The sequence below is a fragment of the Oenanthe melanoleuca genome, chromosome 3, assembly GCF_029582105.1.
Source record: "Oenanthe melanoleuca isolate GR-GAL-2019-014 chromosome 3, OMel1.0, whole genome shotgun sequence".
NCBI lineage: Eukaryota > Metazoa > Chordata > Aves > Passeriformes > Muscicapidae > Oenanthe > Oenanthe melanoleuca.
Window position 1 is genome coordinate 88920740 of NC_079336.1, and position 18573 is coordinate 88939312.

The window sequence follows — 18573 nt, forward strand, 5'->3', positions numbered from 1 at the left end:
CTAAAGCAGCAGAGTAGTCCTCTCACCCTGCAGGCCTGAGCAGGGACACAAACACACCAACCCTTAACTTTCTTTTACTGTGTGTATGAGCTGTCCCCATACTTTGTGACCTTTGCAATGTAAATGAAGGTGTCTTTCAAATATGCTAGTGTTCCTCCCAGTGTATCCAGAAAATATCCAGAAAATTTGGACCTTATGTTTGTCTGAAAACTAAAATAACTTAGAAGGAAGGAGGGGAACTCTTACTTTTAACTGATTAAACAGAAAACAAACTAATGACTTGTGTTAATGGACGCTTATTTTTTTTTTAAAGGGGCTTAACGATTCTAACTCAAATCCTCTAAATTGAAAAAGAAATACCTCGGTGTCAGGTTGAGTTGGATTAATTTTGGGGGGTTGGCACCTCTCTAGCATCAAAGCACTTAAACACTGAGATAAAATCCCCTATCAAAGGAATTTCTTCCAGTTAAAATGCAAGCAAGAAATTGGTTAGGAAAGGGGCACCCATTTTTGTCACTTTTAGCGGTGCTATAAACAGCTCTGTGGTTTATCACAGCTGCATTTAGACATCAGCAGCATGAGGTGTGTTTGGCTTTAACTTTTATGTGTGGATCATTAACTTGAGACTGCACATACCCTAAAGAAAGCAATCATTGTTTATTTATTTTGCTTTGATAGGAGGAAGGAAGAACTCTAAACACAGATTCTTGCTCTGATAAACTTTGCTAGGGAAGACTCCATGGGTTGCTAGCTCAAGTTTGGCTGGGAACTGGAATGAGTTGTAAGAATAATATCAATCACCATCCTGTATAAAGGTTAGTGAATATGGTATTTCCATGTTTCTACTAGAAGTCAGTGGGAAATACAAGGCTGGCTGAGAGTATTTTCTGTTCAGCTACTCAAATTAGATCATGACTCCCATTCAGTGCAGTCACAAAAATATTCGTCCAATTAAACTGAATCAGAGTTACACTTTGCTGTCATTAAAACCACCAATTCTTTATACTGATTTGTCAGAATTTTATTTCTCAAAGGAATAAATATTAAAGGCAAAGCACTTACTCTTTTTGGTAACAACTTCTAATCAAAATATCATTTGTAAGATCCTGGAGAAAACAAAGGTACTCTTCTTCTCTGTAAAAACACACAAACTCTCAGTGTCTTTCTTTAATATACATGGAATACAAATAAGGTTTACAATCCCAACTAAAGAGGCAGTAGTTTTAGAGTAATTAAACAGAAGTGGTTAAGCTATTTACTAGTCTGCATTTTTTACTCATTGGGCTTATTATAAGTTTTAAAATTACTGATTTTGACTATTCTGTTGATCAAATCCCAAAACATTCTAATACATTAATTTCATTATCTATTCATTAATTTCAAATCTATGCCTTTTGTGACTAATCAGTTAAAAACATTTCTAATGAACAAAGTGTAGGTACCAGAAGATAATTTTAACATTGTTTTTTTATTAATTAGTCTTAACATATTTAGCTTGCCTACAGTAAGAGGGATGGCATGACCCAGAAAAGCTCTTCCAACTTTCTGATCCCACATTTCCCAGGCAAGTAGCTGAATCCTTTATTCCCAATAAAATCCCTCTACTCACTGCATACAGCCATTGGTAATAGGCTCTTGTGTCATGTTTTCAATTTTCCACTAGATTTCTACTTTAATATTTTGATGTGAAACTTAGAAATACTTAAAAGGGACAAACATTTGACTTACACTTCTTCAAGTTGTAATCCTGGAAAAAGTGGCATATCAGAATCATGACTCCACAATTCATGGTTCTGCCACAAATATGAAATGGAGAAAAAAGTAAATATTTTTTAAATTGCCCTTGTATTATCATTATTTATTTCCATTCAGAGTACCAGGGAAATCATCTGATTCCACAACATATCAAAACCACAACTGTCTCACAGTCTAGCTCATGTGAAATAAACATCTTGGGTATGAATCACTCATGTAAATAATGAGCAAGTATTATTATTGGGTAGGTTCATGTCAGCAGAAATGGAAATCAGCTTGTATAACCTGAGAGAAATGATGCAAATATAATGAAAATCAGAATTTCTGTCAAAATTAAAAACCTTTACAGATTCCATACAAATACAACAGCATTTTCTTTTGAAGGTCATGTAAAATCCTTTTAAAAGAGGACTTAAAAAATCAGATCAGGTCATCAAATGAGAGTAAGAGCTTCTCTTGCTAATATTGTTAATTGGAGTTTTTGGTGGTTGGAACAAGGACTGAAATAGCACTATCAAGAACAAGGCTATCACAAATCATGCCTGTGGTTCCTTGGCTGAGCTGTGTAGAAATTTAACAGGGCTTCTGTAAAGGGGCATGTGGGCCAAGGAATTATACAAAACTCTATCATGCATGGCTTTGGCTATTATTAAGCAGCCCTTATTTTTAAGTGCACTAAAATTTCCTAAATCAATCCACCATTCATCTTGAAAATCCAGATGACTAGTGGAGTGCAACTTCCAGACCAAATCTTGCATGGCATTCAACAGTAGTGACCATAGACTGAGTAAATAGCACTTTGGACATTTCTGGGCTCCAAGTTATTATTTGGATGGAACGAAAGGTTGTAAACCAAGCAAAAAGCAAGAGTTCAGTCAAGTAGGAAATAACTCTGCTTTCAGAAGAGCAGATTTGTGTTGGGACACACTGTTTTCCACATCATATAGTGTCTCATTTGTGTTTCTCAGAAAGACTAGTTTCTTTAGCTGTCCCTGTATTATTCACAGATACCTGTTGACCCTATCTAGCCCTGTGTGCTGGATTTCTCAATTACAACCTTAACCACTTCTTACAAGATAGTTGAATATTTTGATTTTGCTCTTAACAGAGATTCCCCAAAGATACTGAATCCATTATCCATTTCATTTCCATGTAACCAGGACAACTTTTGTGTATGAGCAGTGTTCCCTGCCCTTTTTTCTTTGGAACTCACTGGGTACACTAACCTCAGCTGGCTGCTGAGTAAAGTGAGCAGAATGTGGTCTCATATGTGCATCCTCTAAAAATCTGAAAGATTAAAAGCACAGTGAGAAACAGTTATGATTCAAATGATGTGTTTGAAAATAAAATTGTATAATTTTTAGCACTGATGTCAGTACCTGTGCAAGCCTTCTCTCTTTTTGTTGTTGATGCCTGCTGATTTAATTGATGGCCTGCCTGGGGAGGAGCTCCTTTTTCTGGAAGGAGGATTATAATACCTGTATTTTACAAGAAAAGGTTGATGTGATGTCTTCAAGGTCCGAGGGGTAAAACACTGCTTCTTTTCTGTAAAGTAAATTGCATGTTTGTCAAGGAGGTCCCCAGAGTAGGTTTTATGACCAGAGTTTTGGAATGCTTTTTTCCTGTTGTGACTGCCCAAAGGCATGTGCGGCTGCAGGAGGAGCGTAGCAGATGATCTGTGGGCACTAGCACTGTGAACTGGCATCTGAGACAAAGCACACAGAGCAGTATTTGGGATAGTCTTTCTTGCAGCAGGAGCCAGCATCAGAGTCCTTGAAGTGAACTTCTGACATGATACAGAGAGGGGCTGCTCTCTCTTTGTCCTGGGATAGTTGCTCTGATCAGACAGTGGGTGAGCATTTTCCAACAGTGCCCAGTTTGTCTGTAAGTTCAAGAACAAAATTGACAGAAAAAATTACACAAAAATTCACTAGAGACACTTCCTCTTACAAAGCAGCTCACACAGGAGGAATTTTAAGAAACTGTTTTCAAACTGTCTCAATTGGTTTTAAGAGGTGCAATAGACTTGATCAGTTCTGGGAGCCACAGCTAGTGATAAAGCCATCCTGCCACTGTGCTTGAGCTAATTAACCAGTCCTTTACTTAGTTTCCTTTTCCTTCCTTCTCTTTACTAAGCTGAGGTTTCTAATAGCAAGTAGTCTTGGGAAATTACAGAAATCCCATTTTCCTTGCCAGGGCTGACAGAGGTAGGACAGGAGACTTTTTCTTCCTTGGACATTGTGTATTATTGCCTATGGAATTGATGACTCAATGGCAGTCTCACAGTCCTCCCTCAATGGTATCATCTGTTCTCCCTCCTTGTGTGCCTGTGCAGGTATGAGCACAGCATCATCTCATGAGTTTGAAGTCAAACAGAGCCACTGCTTTCCTCACAAATACCACAGGTGAAATTGTAATCTATTGTTTTGCTATTCTGGGAGAAAAGCCTATACAAAACAAAATAATGCATGTTTCAACTGGATGATATTTGCAAACAATAGAATTGGAAATCTAATGGTAAACCCACTATGATTCTCAAATTATAGAAAGTCTTGCAATCTAAATGTAGTCTGCTGAGGAATTTTTGTCTGAAAGAGACACTGGACTATGGTAGGATGAAATGTTTTGCAATAATTTGTTGAGGTGAGGTCCACTGGCAGAATTTGGTAAAGAAAAGGTCTACTCACATTAATATGGGACTGTCCAGTTTCTGACATCTGGCAGAATATGTAGAAATAGAATTAATTACTTTAGGCTCTTGGTTTTGCCAATTAGTAATGTTCTAAAATTCAGGCAATACTGTAAAACAACTCAAAGTGTGGGAATAACAGAAAAATATTGAAATTTTGCTCTCTTGAACACATTTTAATCACATTCACACAGCCTTAACATGAGTATCTGTCACTGTAGGCCATGTAGGGATAGAAATGGTTCAGTGGGAGGACAGGTGCCAGGTGGCAAAACTGAGAGCCAAATATTATCTCTGCTTGACTAGACTATAAAAAGCCACACTGAACAAACCTGCACATAACTGCTGTGCTACAGGCACTCCCCACACCCCAAAGCACAGCAAAGTAAGGAGAAAATGGGCTTTTTCACGTGGCTCAATTCCACCTGTGAGACAGGTCCTATGCTGTCAGAACATCACATACCTTCTGCTGGTTTGGAGAAATACTTCTGCATTTGACTGGGGAGGCCTGAAGACCATGTACAAGATCCTTCTTGTATTTCTCAAGGGTTTGAATTAGTCTGTCTCTTTTCTGCTGGTCCTTGTCTGTACATGTAAATATGAAAATACAGTCTGTTCCTGTTAAATCAACGATCAGGTCATAGATTATCAATTTTCATTCTTCTTTTTGGATGCTAAAGACTATTCTGTCTCCTCCTCTTAAGTAGCAAACAGAGAAGGAAATCATTCTACCTTTTGCATCTAGCTCTTGCTGCTTCTGTGCTCAGCACACATCTTAATTTGAAATCAGTATGAGCCAGGACTCCTTTACATTACTCACACAATCAGTAATGAGTTACTGGAGGGATAAAAGAGCATGGTAACATTTTGTTCCCACCCTGTGTATCCTTTCCCTTCCTAGACAGAAGTTAAGACAGGTCAAAATTGCTGAGGCAGTTGAATAAGGATTCAAGTCTACATACTAAGAGTTGAGTGACCAAAGTCAGGTTGCCACTGTGGTGTGTTCAGACTGCAATCCATAAAAGAAAATCCTCATTCTGCACTGGTCAAAGTCAGGCTGCGAAGAGTAGTGTGACCCTTTTGTTAGTCCCTCACACACAAAATGAACAGAAACAGACTCAACCCTTTGGCACTGGAATAGAAGCTGTGGATGGCCAATCCTGAAGTGTCCAAGGCCAGGCTGGATGGGGCTCTAAGCAATCTGATCTAATGCAAGGCGTCCTTGCCAACGGCAGGGGGATTGGAACCAGGTGATTTTTAAGATCCCTTCAACCCAAACTATTCAATGATTTAATGACATTCTGATCTTCCTGAAAATATGCAAGTGAGAGTAGAAATAAGAAAACTTATAACCATTATTGCTATATAGCATATTATAGAATTTAATATGTAATATATGTTAAGTATTATAAAATAATAATAAGAAAATACAGGGATAGGAAGCAGATATGAGTTACCTGAGATGATAGAAGCCCACAAGGGTATATTTATGTGTAATGCAAAGCTTCTCACAATTAATCATCCTTTGTCAGAATCTTAGATTTAACAATGCAAACAGGAATGATGCGTGACTGAAAGTTTCAACTCCTTTTACCTGCTGTGTTCCTTCCATACACAGCTCTGAGAGAAAGTAGATGTTGATGGGCAATAACACGTTTCTTTTTGTAGAGATATTTAAATAACACCCTTCCCCCATCCAGTTCTAGCTGAAATGGGGGACACACAAAATATCAGTAAGAGTTGAAAATGCAGCTCTGTCAGAGTTTCCTCATCCTATGGAGCTCTGGCACATGCCAATACTGCCAGGGAGGCCAGCAAAGAAATGTGTTCTGCTCCCTTCCCTTTGGTTGCAGCTGCAGACACTATGCAAAGATGTAATTCTAGAGAGCTAGAAAGGCCTCAGGAGGGCTGGTGAAATACAACTTCTGTAGTGTGATGATACTTTGATTAATAATGACTTATTCCTGTCAAAATCCACAACTGGTTCATGATCAGCCCAGGGTCCCTGTACAGTGCTAAGTGGCAAGAGACTAAAACTTGCCTTTACAATATGTTGCAAATTTTTTGCTAATGAGAAGCAACAGCTCCTCCTCTGAAGGGGTTATAATTGCAGGTCATCTCACTAATAATGTCACAGAATAATACCTGAAACCTGGAAAAGCAGCACTTACTAAAGATGTTTTTTTTTGAAGGGGAAATGCACCTACCTGTATTTAGTATTGTACATTTCTGAATTAACAGGAGGGTTACAGGGTGTTAGTCTTACAGTACTATTTCTTTTGAAAAAGAAACAGCTGAAACTTTTAAAAAATAAAACGAAACACTTTTATGCTGCTCTAAATGAGTGGCTTCTCCAAAGTTTGTGAGGGGTCTTATATGGGGCACACTATCACAGAGTTTAAAATGGCCTTAAGGCTTGTTCCTTTCATTGAAATAAACAGATTTCACTGACAGCTAAAACCAATATATAGTCTCACGAGGCATATAATCTGGCTTTCCAGTCTTGCATAGACATGAATTCATAGCATCATCCTATTAAGAAAAACATGTTGACAATGCTAAAGCCTATTTGGATGACTGGGAAGCAGGATTATACAACTCACTGGAACAAATAACAAAATGTAGTTGCTCAATCACGCTCATGCAGAGATTAATACTTTCCCCGTTTATCTCGGTTTTCACGGGGCCCAATCAAAGGAACCCCCTTCATTCTGATTAAAGACTTTACATTCTGCTGTCATGTGAAAAACAGCAGGCAAGGCAGCTTGTGTGGTGTCTGTGCAACAGTGCCACCAGTCAGGGTACCAGGTTTGTTTCAGGGCTTTGCCAATGGCTTGGGAGGCCTCAGGAAAAAGTGACATCCGTGCCACTCCTCCCTTCTGCCTGGGCACAGGTGAGGCAGGACAGCTGAGCCTTCAGCAAGCCTTGCCAAGGGCAAGAAAATAAAATGTTCCAGCTCAAAGAGCCACAGGTTTTAAACAGCTTTTGTCTAGTATTTCACTGATATTTTGACTATAAATATGGGTTATAATCATGCCACATGGCAGCAAGCCTATTAAAATACATCTTATTCCAGTGCATTATAGTTTTATGTTTTGAGGAGTTAGCAAAAGCTCCTGGGCAAAATGTCTCATAGCAACTCTCCCTTCCCTTTACTGATAGTTTCACGTGCTGGGTTTTGTATGTGCCACAGCCAGGTGAGGCTCACTGAGGGGTCCTGCAGCAGATCCTGGTTTGCTGACATGTCTGCTAAAGAATTTACTTGCCTAAACACAATCCAGCCCCACTCTCCAGTTTCTCTGTAGGAGAAAACAAAGGAGAAACAACAAAAAGCATTTAGAGAAAGGCCCATTATGCCTTTCTCCAAATGCTTTTTAAAAACTGCAATGACCAAGAACAAAATAGAAAATAGCATGCAAACTTTGTGTGATGCTTGGGGTTTTTCTTTTTCTTTCTTTTTCTTTTTCTTTTTCTTTTTCTTTTTCTTTTTCTTTTTCTTTTTCTTTTTCTTTTTCTTTTTCTTTTTCTTTTTCTTTTTCTTTTTCTTTTTCTTTTTCTTTTTCTTTTTCTTTTTCTTTTTCTTTTTCTTTCTTTTTCTTTAGCAAAAATTAACCCTCCCTTGCCTTCTGATCTCAAGTCTCAGCTGAAGAGTTTAAGAACTGGCTGAACTGCTTCCCAGGGAATAGGATCATGTAATATGGCCAGTGCAGGAGTTATTTAGGCAAATGTATTCACCAGCCTTTCTCTTGAGCTCATTTGCTTGCTAATTTATTGTCCTACCTACTGTGGCAGGCATTAATTTATCAGTGCTAGAGTACAATTCTACTGGTACTTGTACCGGTATCTATACTTGTCAATATGACAAAAGTAGAGAAAATAAAAGGGATTTGGTTGTAATCTGGTCCCTGTAAACCACAGGAAGATCAGATAATATAGTTCCCACTCTGTTTTTCTGGCAGTTCTTGTTGCTTGCCATTTAATGAAACACCTTGTCTTTCCTTTGCTGCTGTGAGGAAGTCCTGAGTACAAAATGAGTGGGCACAAACTTACCCAATATAGTAGAAGCAGCTTAGCTGATAATATTGGTTGATCTGAAGGAAATAAAATTAATCTGAAGCTTGGTTTTTTTAAATCCAGTGCCTTTTAGTTCTACTTATCTTTATCTTACGTAGGAAGAAGGGTCGTTAAACACCTTAGATTGCATGTACAGCTGCCTCCTAATAGACAAAGTTATTTTTGGGTCTAAGGCAGAACATTATGGCCCAAGTATAAACATGGGATATAAAAACAGAAGAGGCTTCCCTTAAGTTGTTTACCAGATGTTACAAAACTCAGTGATTATAGTTAGAAACAGAATCCACACCTTGGCTCATGCCTTCATTCTTGACTCAGAGTGGGAATTCTTGTTTAATTCCTACCAAGAGTTTAAAAACAGTTGGCTGATGTTTAATTCCTGATGACTTTTGAAACAACAAGGAAGTTTCAAAGGACTGTGGGGAAAAGAGAAAAGCAAAAGTGGTAAATGAACTCTGGGCTAGTATCAATCCTGAGCAGAACAACTGAAAGGTTGTTACAAGACTCATTTGAAGTAAGTGATGTGAGCAGCACCAGTCAAAAAGGTTAAACACAGAACCATGCTAACTAGATAAGAAAAAAGGAGATTTTGATTGTGGTTGCATGAGCAAAGGTGTTTGTTTAAAAGACTTTTGTAAGCTCCCTAGGTTTGTTCTGTATGTTCTGCATGTTATTTTGACTAAGAAATTAGAACAATATTACAAGTGTTTACAAAATGCTGAACTGGGAGATCTGAAAATGTAATTAGCAGGTGTTTCTAAAGCAAGGATCACTTTTGATATTGTAATATTAAATTATTTCTTTCATTTTTCTGAAAGAAAACAGAAAATCATTTCTCATAAAGCTTGAATAACTACAGTTTGGGAACTCATAAATAATAAAGGGGTGGCTTACTGTAACAAAATGATGTGCATCACTCAGATGTAGGGGAACAACATCCTTTTCAGCATGGATAATGGAATATCTCCACTGTGAAAAGGCAGGCTCTTACCAAAATAAGGAAAGTCTTATCTGGAAATTAGTGTCACTAAAAAAACATCCATACCTTATTCTAAATAAACAGCTGTCTGTAATTTCCCACAGGAACACTGGAGTCAAAATTAGTGTAATACCACTGTCCATAAAAAGTGGAAACCTCAAATATAGGTACAAGAAGCCTTTACTACTGCTTCCTCAGTTGCTGCTGGAATTATATATCCTACTTTAAAACTTTACTACTCAAGAGGCATTTGCAAATTGGGAAGGATACAGAGATCTGTAAGTATGATCAACTCTGGAAAACATTGTTCAAAGAGTGATGTTTAAGGAGCTGAATGTATTTAATTGTGCAAAAGGATGGTCAAAAAGTAACTTTATTCCTGCTTAGGACTACCCATAGACAGAACAGAAATTAAACAATACAAATGCATCCTAAGGGAGAGTTATGTGTTGTTCATTGTAAGGTAAGTTAGCCTTTGGAATACTTTAATGAGAAGTGGGATGTAAATAAACATGGTTTGGACATTTGAACCCTTTCCCCACAACTCTCAGAAATAGCAATGAATGCAGAGAAGAAAACAGGAAATGCAGGAAAAAAAACAGGCTATATAACCACAGCAGTTTATTCTTGCTGTGCTTGTGAAACTCAGATATGTGTCAGTTATCACAGATCACCTACCAACTTCTCCAAAACATAATTTTTGTATCAATTTTTGCTGCTATTTTTAATTGATGTAATATTAGATTTTTGGCCAGTGCAATATACAGGGATACAAGGAGAGTTACTCACAAAGTTCACATCTATGGGCCAGGTGTCCAGATGTCTGCACTAACGATTTGTCTGGTGGGAGAACTGCTTGTTTTGGCATTTCAGTGCAAAGAAGACCAGTTCTTCAGCAGAAACCAGTGGTAAGTGAGGCTCAAATGCTTAGATTTGATTTCAGAGGCTCTTTTCTATGCTAGCTGTCCTTAAAAAAAGCCTATGTTGGCACATGAAGCTAGAGGACATGGGTGATTTTTAAGCCCCAAGGTTTGGTTCTGCTTGATTTGTTTTCAGCAATATTTAAATGCTGCAATGCTATCAGGTGAATGGATATCAACAATTTTAAAGGGGAGGAAACATCCCTGAAACACCAGATAAAGCAAGGAAACATATCTAAGTGACACTGCCTGTTGTTCTTTGCCACATTGTTTTCTAAACGCGTGCCAAATTCTGCACCTTTCACTATTGTGAATGCTCATGTTGACATTAACAGGAATTTCACCAGGAGGAAGGAAAAAAGCAATCAGCTCTCCACAACAGACACCCATTCCAGCATTTCTGAACTGCTTGAAACCTTTGGCCATAGCCCACATCTGCTCTGACTGGTTCTGCCCTACTAACACATTCATGGCACTCAATGGAGCTGACAGTACATGACACAATTCCTGTGTAGATCTCATCAAAATTAGGAGAGAACACACTGTCTTCTCTTATTTGAGCAAAGACAAGATGGCAGTTGTTTTACTTATGTAGGGAAAGTGTGTTTTTAAAATCTTTTGGTGAGTATAACTAAAGAATTCCAGAATGTGCTGTACAAGAGAAATGTCAAGATGCTTCACCCCTGTTTAAAGCACTGACTGATTGCTTCTTTCTCCTTTGGCAGCCAAAAGCAAAGTCAGTGCACAATGGCTGTGACAAGACTCCTGTTCTCTACATCCTCCAATAGCTCCCACTACACTCTTCCTCCCTTTCTAAAAATACCCCTTTCAACAGCACAGACTCTGAAATTGATGAGAAAGATGGTTTAGTGATTTAAACACTATAGTAAGACTTGGAAAATTATCCTTTAATTCCAGCTCCAGAGTGATCACAGGTATGCTAATTAATCTCTGGTGTCTTAATTTGTTCCCTGTAAATGAGGATGATAACACTCATCTACTCTTCTCCAGCTGGTGCATCATTTTGAGCAGATACTCCTAGAAGATGATCTAGAAATGTGCAGTGGTGCTGTGAAGGAGCTCAGATCCCAAATAGAGTTGCCTGCACAGTGTAGGATTTGTAGTGCGACAAGAAGAATTTATGAACTAGACAAGTTTAATCATGGATAAGAGCTGAATGATGCAGTAGTCATATATTTGATAGTCCCTTTACTGCAGTTCTCTTGTGAGGATGGTATAAGCATTTATTTTTTACAGACTACAAAACTTTTTATTAAAAACCAGCTCACTAATGCTCCATAAACCTGCAACAATAGAAAATTGATGTTTGCCTATATAAACACATTCATTTTCACTGATTGCCAAAGGATTTGTTCAATTGCCCAAGATTCATGGCAACTAATCTCATCTGTAAGGATAAAATTATGTTTATATAATTGTATATTCTGTCCACAGAAACTGTGGAGAAAATTCCGGAATTTTGTATGTCTTTGAACTGTCAGGAGAAACAGCTTGTTCTTTTTCACAGGTGTTATGGGCTTGAAAATCACACAGCAACTTCATTTTCAACTGGCTAAAACCTGAATGGAAATTGTTGTTTTGACTAATGTCTGTCTCATGCAGAGAATTATAAAGGGAAAAACACAGATTATAAAAAGACCAGTATGTGCCACATCTAACCACTTAAATACTCTGCTGGTACACAGAAAAACAAAATTCCTCCTAAAGGAAGCTATTATTCCTTTTTCCAATTGCTAAAGCATATGTTTCTGCACACATTTGTTTGTGTGTTTGGGTTTCATATTTATAAAAATGACTCACAGCATATGAATCAATTAAATGATCAGCACTTCCCAAAAAGTGAACAAGAAACAGTCACATGGCTTCATGTACTTAGAAAAAATATTACTTGTCATTCCTTTTTGGTAAATGTATATCCTGTACTCTTACAAGTCCAAGGAATTGTGTAAAGTAGGTAGTGGTCTGCAAAGCTCATCTTGCCATCATTGGTAGTTGGCCTTGACTTGGTAATCAAATTGTAGCTCAACAGAGAGGAGAAGGAATGGCTTTGTCTTAAGATCAAGGTTAGGGACACCTGAAAGTGTGCTCAGAGAGGCAGATTTATCTTGGGTCTTCCTTCAGGAGATTCTTTAGCTTGGGTAGACTGACCATTTCCTAGCACAGCTTCACCATGCTGGTGTGTGTGTTTTGCTGGACTGATACCCACTATTTTGCTAATGGAAGCAGAGCAGATACTGCAAAACTAGGACAAAAAAAAATACATGAGAGCAGCATTTGGTGGGCACACTCTCATTCCTGGAATGGGAGAGTAGGAAGAGAATTAGAGTAGGGTGCCTTGGACCACTGCACTTCCCTGTATTGATGGACTTGGTGGAGTCAAAGGGCTGAGCTTTAAGAGATTTTCAGAACTGCAGGATTAACTAATGATGTGGATGACTCTTTCTCCTGTATGAGTTGTGGGTTACCTTTATGGATCTCCTGTTTAGGGCTGCTTTGATTAATCTTTCATGAGTGTTTTTTCCTAGTTTTCTGCCACCTCATCTGGGATGGCATCATATGTACATCAGCCAAGGTTTCTGCTCCATTTGCTGAACTGATCAGCGTCAGAAGATTTGACTCAAACTTTGGCTCTTTGATTCTGGGGGCAGAAAATCATTGTAACATGAAAATAATGCTTAGAAGAGACTTCTAGAGCTGTCTTATGCTTTCAAGGTCCAAAAATGTGATTCAGCTGCTTAATATTAGTTGTTAATTATTAATCCCTAATAACTGAGAAATTTAAAGGACCTTCTGGATGCCACAGCTAAGTCTAAGTCTCAAGGCTCAGTGCTGCATAAATAAATAAAGCACTGATTTCAAACAAAATTACACAGACTTTTCTCCTTTGTTCAGATAAAAACAGTGCCTCATAACATTTTTTTGCCCCAGAACTTTCATATTTCCCTTGGAACATGAATTCTTTTTGATCCCTGACATGCTTCTGAAACCTTGTCACGGTGACTTCAGCAGCACACCTTATCCTCTTTCCATACTCATTAGAGGTTCTTTCTAGGATGTGTGCCTTCTGCTGAGAGTAAGAAATGTAAACATCCTCCTACATAGACACTTGGAATGGCCAAGGAATTCCTGTTTTCACAAGACTTTCATAAATCGTGCTGTTCTCATGACTCCTAAAACACCTCTGTATAATTTTATCTCCACAAGAACACTTGTGATGATGAACTGGATCTCTCATATCCCCGATCTCTGCTGCATCTCCAGCTAATATACCTATTCTTAAGGCATGGGACAGACACATGTTTTTTCATTCTTTAAAGGAAGCCGAAAAATGGCCTGTGATTTTTAGCATAAGAACATTGGTGATTCAGTTCTACAGCTACAACAAAGTCAGTCCTGTGTTGGAGAGAAGTGACTGCTCAGGAAGTTTTATCTTAACTGTTTCTGCCTAACTTATGACAAAAGTTTGTGCAATTTCAAGAGCATTTTGAATGTTAATTTGGCATCATAGACACAACTATTATTTCACCATTATTTCTCTATTATTTAATCCAGTGATACAAATTGTGGGAATGATGCAAAACTTTGCCAGAGGAGGTTCAGAGTGGACATCAAGAAGGATTTCTTTCCCAAGAAGGTGGTCAAACACTGGAACAGGCTTCCCAGAGATATGATTGATGACTCAAGCTCATCAGTGTTTAACAGGCATTTGAACAATCTCTTATTAACAGGTTTTGACTTTTGGGCAGCTCTGAATTGGTCAGGCTGGATGATCATTGGACTGGATGATCATTGTAGGTCCCTTCCAGCTGAATATTCTATTCTATTCTATTCTATTCTATTCTATTCTATTCTATTCTATTCTATTCTATTCTATTCTATTCTATTCTATTCTATTCTATTCTATTCTATTCTATTCTATTCTATTCTATTCTATTCTACTTTCTTCTCACAAATTGATGAAAGTTGGCACTTGCTATTCATTATAAAACATACTTAAAGGTTGTTAGAAAAAAAAATATGTGAAAAAATCAGCTAATTCAATGGCATCTTACCCACTGCAACATTAATAACTTCATGAAATCTAGAAGTGCAGAAAGCCTAATGAAGCAATAAATTTAAACATTGTCCTTCTAAAGCTTAGAACTGAAAATCCAAAATATACCTGAAGAAATTCAGGAGAAAGTCCTATACACTGCACATCTCACATTTTTTCTGTATAGTTCTGAATCTGCAGAGCACCACTACAGATGCCCTGTGAAATGGTGCAGTTTTTAAACAGGAAATATTAGCAAATTCTTTACAATGTTTTATCTGCTATGCATTTTTTCTTAAAATGAAATGAAGCGTTGCACTCTGCATTTTCTTCTGGCTTCTCAGAACTAATCTTTGTAGCTGTTTGAGTATTTCTCTCTAATTTTACAGGTTTTTGTATGTCTCCATCACTACCAAGTGACCTGAATTTTCTTTTCAGCCTACCACTGAAACGTGTGGTATCCAACACAGATCACACATTTGGAAAAATCCAACACAGTTCACACATTTGGAAAACAAGGTTATATCTAACTGAGTGTATGGATTGAGAATAGATAAGAAAATATATGGCTTCAGAATGTGTACCTGTCAAAGTTCTAATATATGTCAAGGCTTTAAAAGCATTCCACATTTAGTAACTAGCAAAAGTAATAGTGGGAGATGGCTGTGGGAGAAAACTGTACATGAAAAGAAAAAAAATGCTGTAATCTTGTACTAAGCAGAAAATTAGTTTTGTCCTTCCATTATTCTAGTAGGCTGGCAGAACAGACTTAATTTATTTTGTTTATGCAAATGATATTTGATTATGCAAATAATAAACTGAAACCTATTTTTGTAGGCACAAAGTCATTTTATACTGCTCTAATGATTTGCACAACCCCAACAACAGCAACTGTACCTCTGTTGTGCTACTGCCCTACTTAACACTTCAGAACACAGAAGTTTTGATGCACATTTTCATGGTGACTTCTAAATTTTGAGATATATTCTTTGAGGGATAAAATTTCTTTTGCCAAGGCAGACATTTCTCGAGCTAACTTATCAGAAAAAGGACTTAGCTCATATATAGTATCTTTTAGTGAAGAAAAATATTAAATTACAAAGGGGATTTGCATTTGCCAGTGGGCTACTGACAAAAATTGTATTGGGTCCTCACTTCCCCTGACTGGGAGTATCACATTATGGCTTCTATGACCATCAGGCACCGGGTACCCAGTGTGGGCTTCTAGATTAACAGAAACAGCACAAAGCAGTTCAGTTCTGCTCAGCTCTGTAAGATGACTATCTTCCTAAGAAAGCATTTTAAGAAACACAGATAATGTTTCCCCCTGATACATCCTCTAGGAGCACTTGTTATTGTGGCAAACCCAGCTGAACAAACTCTGTGTCCTCTTGATATTCTCAAGGAGGTGAGATTCTACCCCTCACACATTTCTATATCAGGATCACCTCTCTGTCAAACTAATGTTCTCATAAAACTTTCCATGGCATTTCTCTGTATTATTACAGCACTATTTAATCACTATTAAAGTGATTAAAACAAAATACTCATCTTAAAATTATTATATAAAAGACAGCTCTGGAAAAAAAAGGAAAACACTGTTGAGCATGAAGAGTTAAAAAACAAAGTCAAGGGAGTTTTGATTTGATTTGAACTTGTTCTCTTGCTCCTGTCTAACGAGGATCTCATAGGATACTTTTTTGTCTTTGTGGGCAAGGGTTATGTTTGCCTTCTTGACTTGTGTGTATCTTGCTGGAACAACTGCATCTCACCATTGCCTCTGAGCTATCTTTGCTTCCATGTGCATTATGCTCTTCTCAAAGCAGCAGCCCTCTCTGCAGATCTCAGATACATGGTTCCCACTGTGGAAAAACAGGAACTTCCATTTTCCCAGCTTCATGAATTTCATTTTAAAACAGGAGGTGTCTGTGTAGGAAGCATGTGTGCTGCCTGGTATGTAACTATCAGAAAAGACAGAATAAGAGGAATATGCCTCCCAACCCGGTGAATGAGGGAAACCAAACACACTCAAAAGTGAAGGATTTGTTTCCATAGAAAGGTGTGAATGGGTTCCTTTCCATCAGTCTACCTACCAAAAAGGGAAGGGCAGGAGACATTCTGCAGTGACACTGGTCCTGCAGTGTTTAGCCAAGAGGTGGCGTTAAGGCTCAGTGCAATGGTCTCTCACCAAACCCCATTTGTTACTCAAAACCTGTCTCAGCAGTGTGCCCGATGGCCCGAGACACACGGAGCAGTTAGGGGAATAAAAAGTACAGCGTGAAACAGCAAGGAATTCAAAGGGCCAGTGGTGTGCACTTAGACTGGAAAACTAACGCAATTTATGCCTCCATCAGCCTCGCTTGCAGTAGTTTCAGCAAATCCCACACTGCAGGTTGTATCTGTGCAAACACGAACCAAGTGCTGGATACAATTAAGTTAGACACTAAATTAGATGCCACATACTATTATCTTAACCCTGACAATGCATATTTTCAGCATGTATTTGCCTTTTCAGAACACCTTTATCATAAAAGAAGACAAGTGTTTCCAAACCAAACAAATGGAGGGAGACCTATTTTCAAAACAAACCGAAATACAACTACTCACATTTAACGCTGGTATGCAAACTCTTTGGTGCAGATGAATCAACAGCAGCTGTATTAACAAAAGTAGATTCAGTCCAATGAAACACTAACATCACAAATAATCATAGCAAAATGGGTAGAGATGAAACTGATAATCCTGAGGTGTTGAATTCCCCAGGGGAATATAGTACCAGACTCCACAATATTAACATTATTAATAATGCAGATCTACTGACCACCAAATCCTAATTTTTCCCTACTGATGATCACCACTTTCTTCTATTATCTTTGTCCTTGACCAGTTCTCAAAATCTGTCATAGGTTAGTTGGGTTAGACCAATTAAAACTGCAATGATACTACTTGATGTTTTGACCCCTTGTCTCTATATGCAGAAAAGCATAAGATAAGTGCCTCAATAGTCCTGTTACTGCTTCAGTATCAAATCTGGATCTGATTTTTGTGGCTTACATCCATGTCTACTTGGGTATAAAATTAGAGCCAGTACAGCTACATTTATTAACCTTCATTTTAATTTATAACTTAAGAAAAGCTGTACTAATTTCATATTGGCATTCACTACTACCCAGAAAGTTTATATTTCATGGATGAGTATGCATCTGATATCAGAGAGGGGAAATTTCCAACTGATGCTCCAAGATGTGATTCAAGATGTCCCGAGGCTCACGGTCATCAGTTTCTCATCATCTTCCTAGCAGAAGGAGCTATTTCATTAAGCAATTACAGACAGTTTTGCACACCACATTTTCTGTTATTTGGTCATTTGGTTTTCATTGTAAAAGATTAAATGGAGTAAGCTTCAAGGAATCAAGCATTCCTCAGCCTTCATTAAGTCCTGTGTCCATACATCTCCTGTATGGTAATGGAGCTCTATGTCAGATTGCATATCCCTGGATATAACTGAGGTACATGAGGAAATAGTATTTTTGACTGCAGAGGGAAAAGCAATCACCTAGAAGCTCAATATTCCTGTTGCATTTGAAGGACACTGACTTCATTTCCATCTTTTACTTCTGTGATTGCTGCCAAATGTCAAAGCAAATTGTAGATTGTACCAGTGCTCCGAAGATTTGGACATGCAGGGCTGGCCACTGTCTGGAGTGAGGCCAAACAAGTTGTAGCTCAAAAAGCAGATGCATTTTGAAAAGATTGGAGAATATTTGGAAGGATGCTGGAGAAGGTCTTTATATCCTGACCAGATTTTCAGAGGCACAAAATTCTGCAATCTCTTGTAAAGCTGTACAGAACAGGTGGCAAATCAGGATTTCACAGCAGCAGGTATGTACAGAAGAGAACCTTGATATCCTTGCAATATTGCAGTTTTTGATATGTATGCAAAAGTCAGCTCTACAAGGAAAACCTGTGTGAATGATGAAGCACTATAATAAGTAAAGTAAGTGTTTTAAGATTAAAGGTTCCAAATCTCACCTTTGAGAATTGTAAATTCAGATCATGAAACACCTAAGAATTAGAAATTTTAGCCACTGGAAATTTCGAT

The 18573-nt window shown here is 37.9% G+C and overlaps 1 protein-coding gene across 1 annotated transcript in view; it reads right to left on the reverse strand.

The window, feature by feature from the left end:
* LOC130251579 (spermatogenesis-associated protein 7 homolog) overlaps positions 1-18573 on the reverse strand; it is a 47702-nt gene that overhangs the window by 12211 nt on the left and 16918 nt on the right. The window contains exons 4-8 of the mRNA XM_056488307.1: positions 17079-17126; positions 3135-3637; positions 2982-3042; positions 1729-1793; positions 1063-1134 (exon numbers count right to left, since the gene is read on the reverse strand). Of these exons, the coding sequence (XP_056344282.1) occupies positions 1063-1134; positions 1729-1793; positions 2982-3042; positions 3135-3520 (584 nt within the window). The 5' untranslated portion in view covers positions 3521-3637; positions 17079-17126. The remainder of the gene's footprint in view (positions 1-1062; positions 1135-1728; positions 1794-2981; positions 3043-3134; positions 3638-17078; positions 17127-18573) is intronic.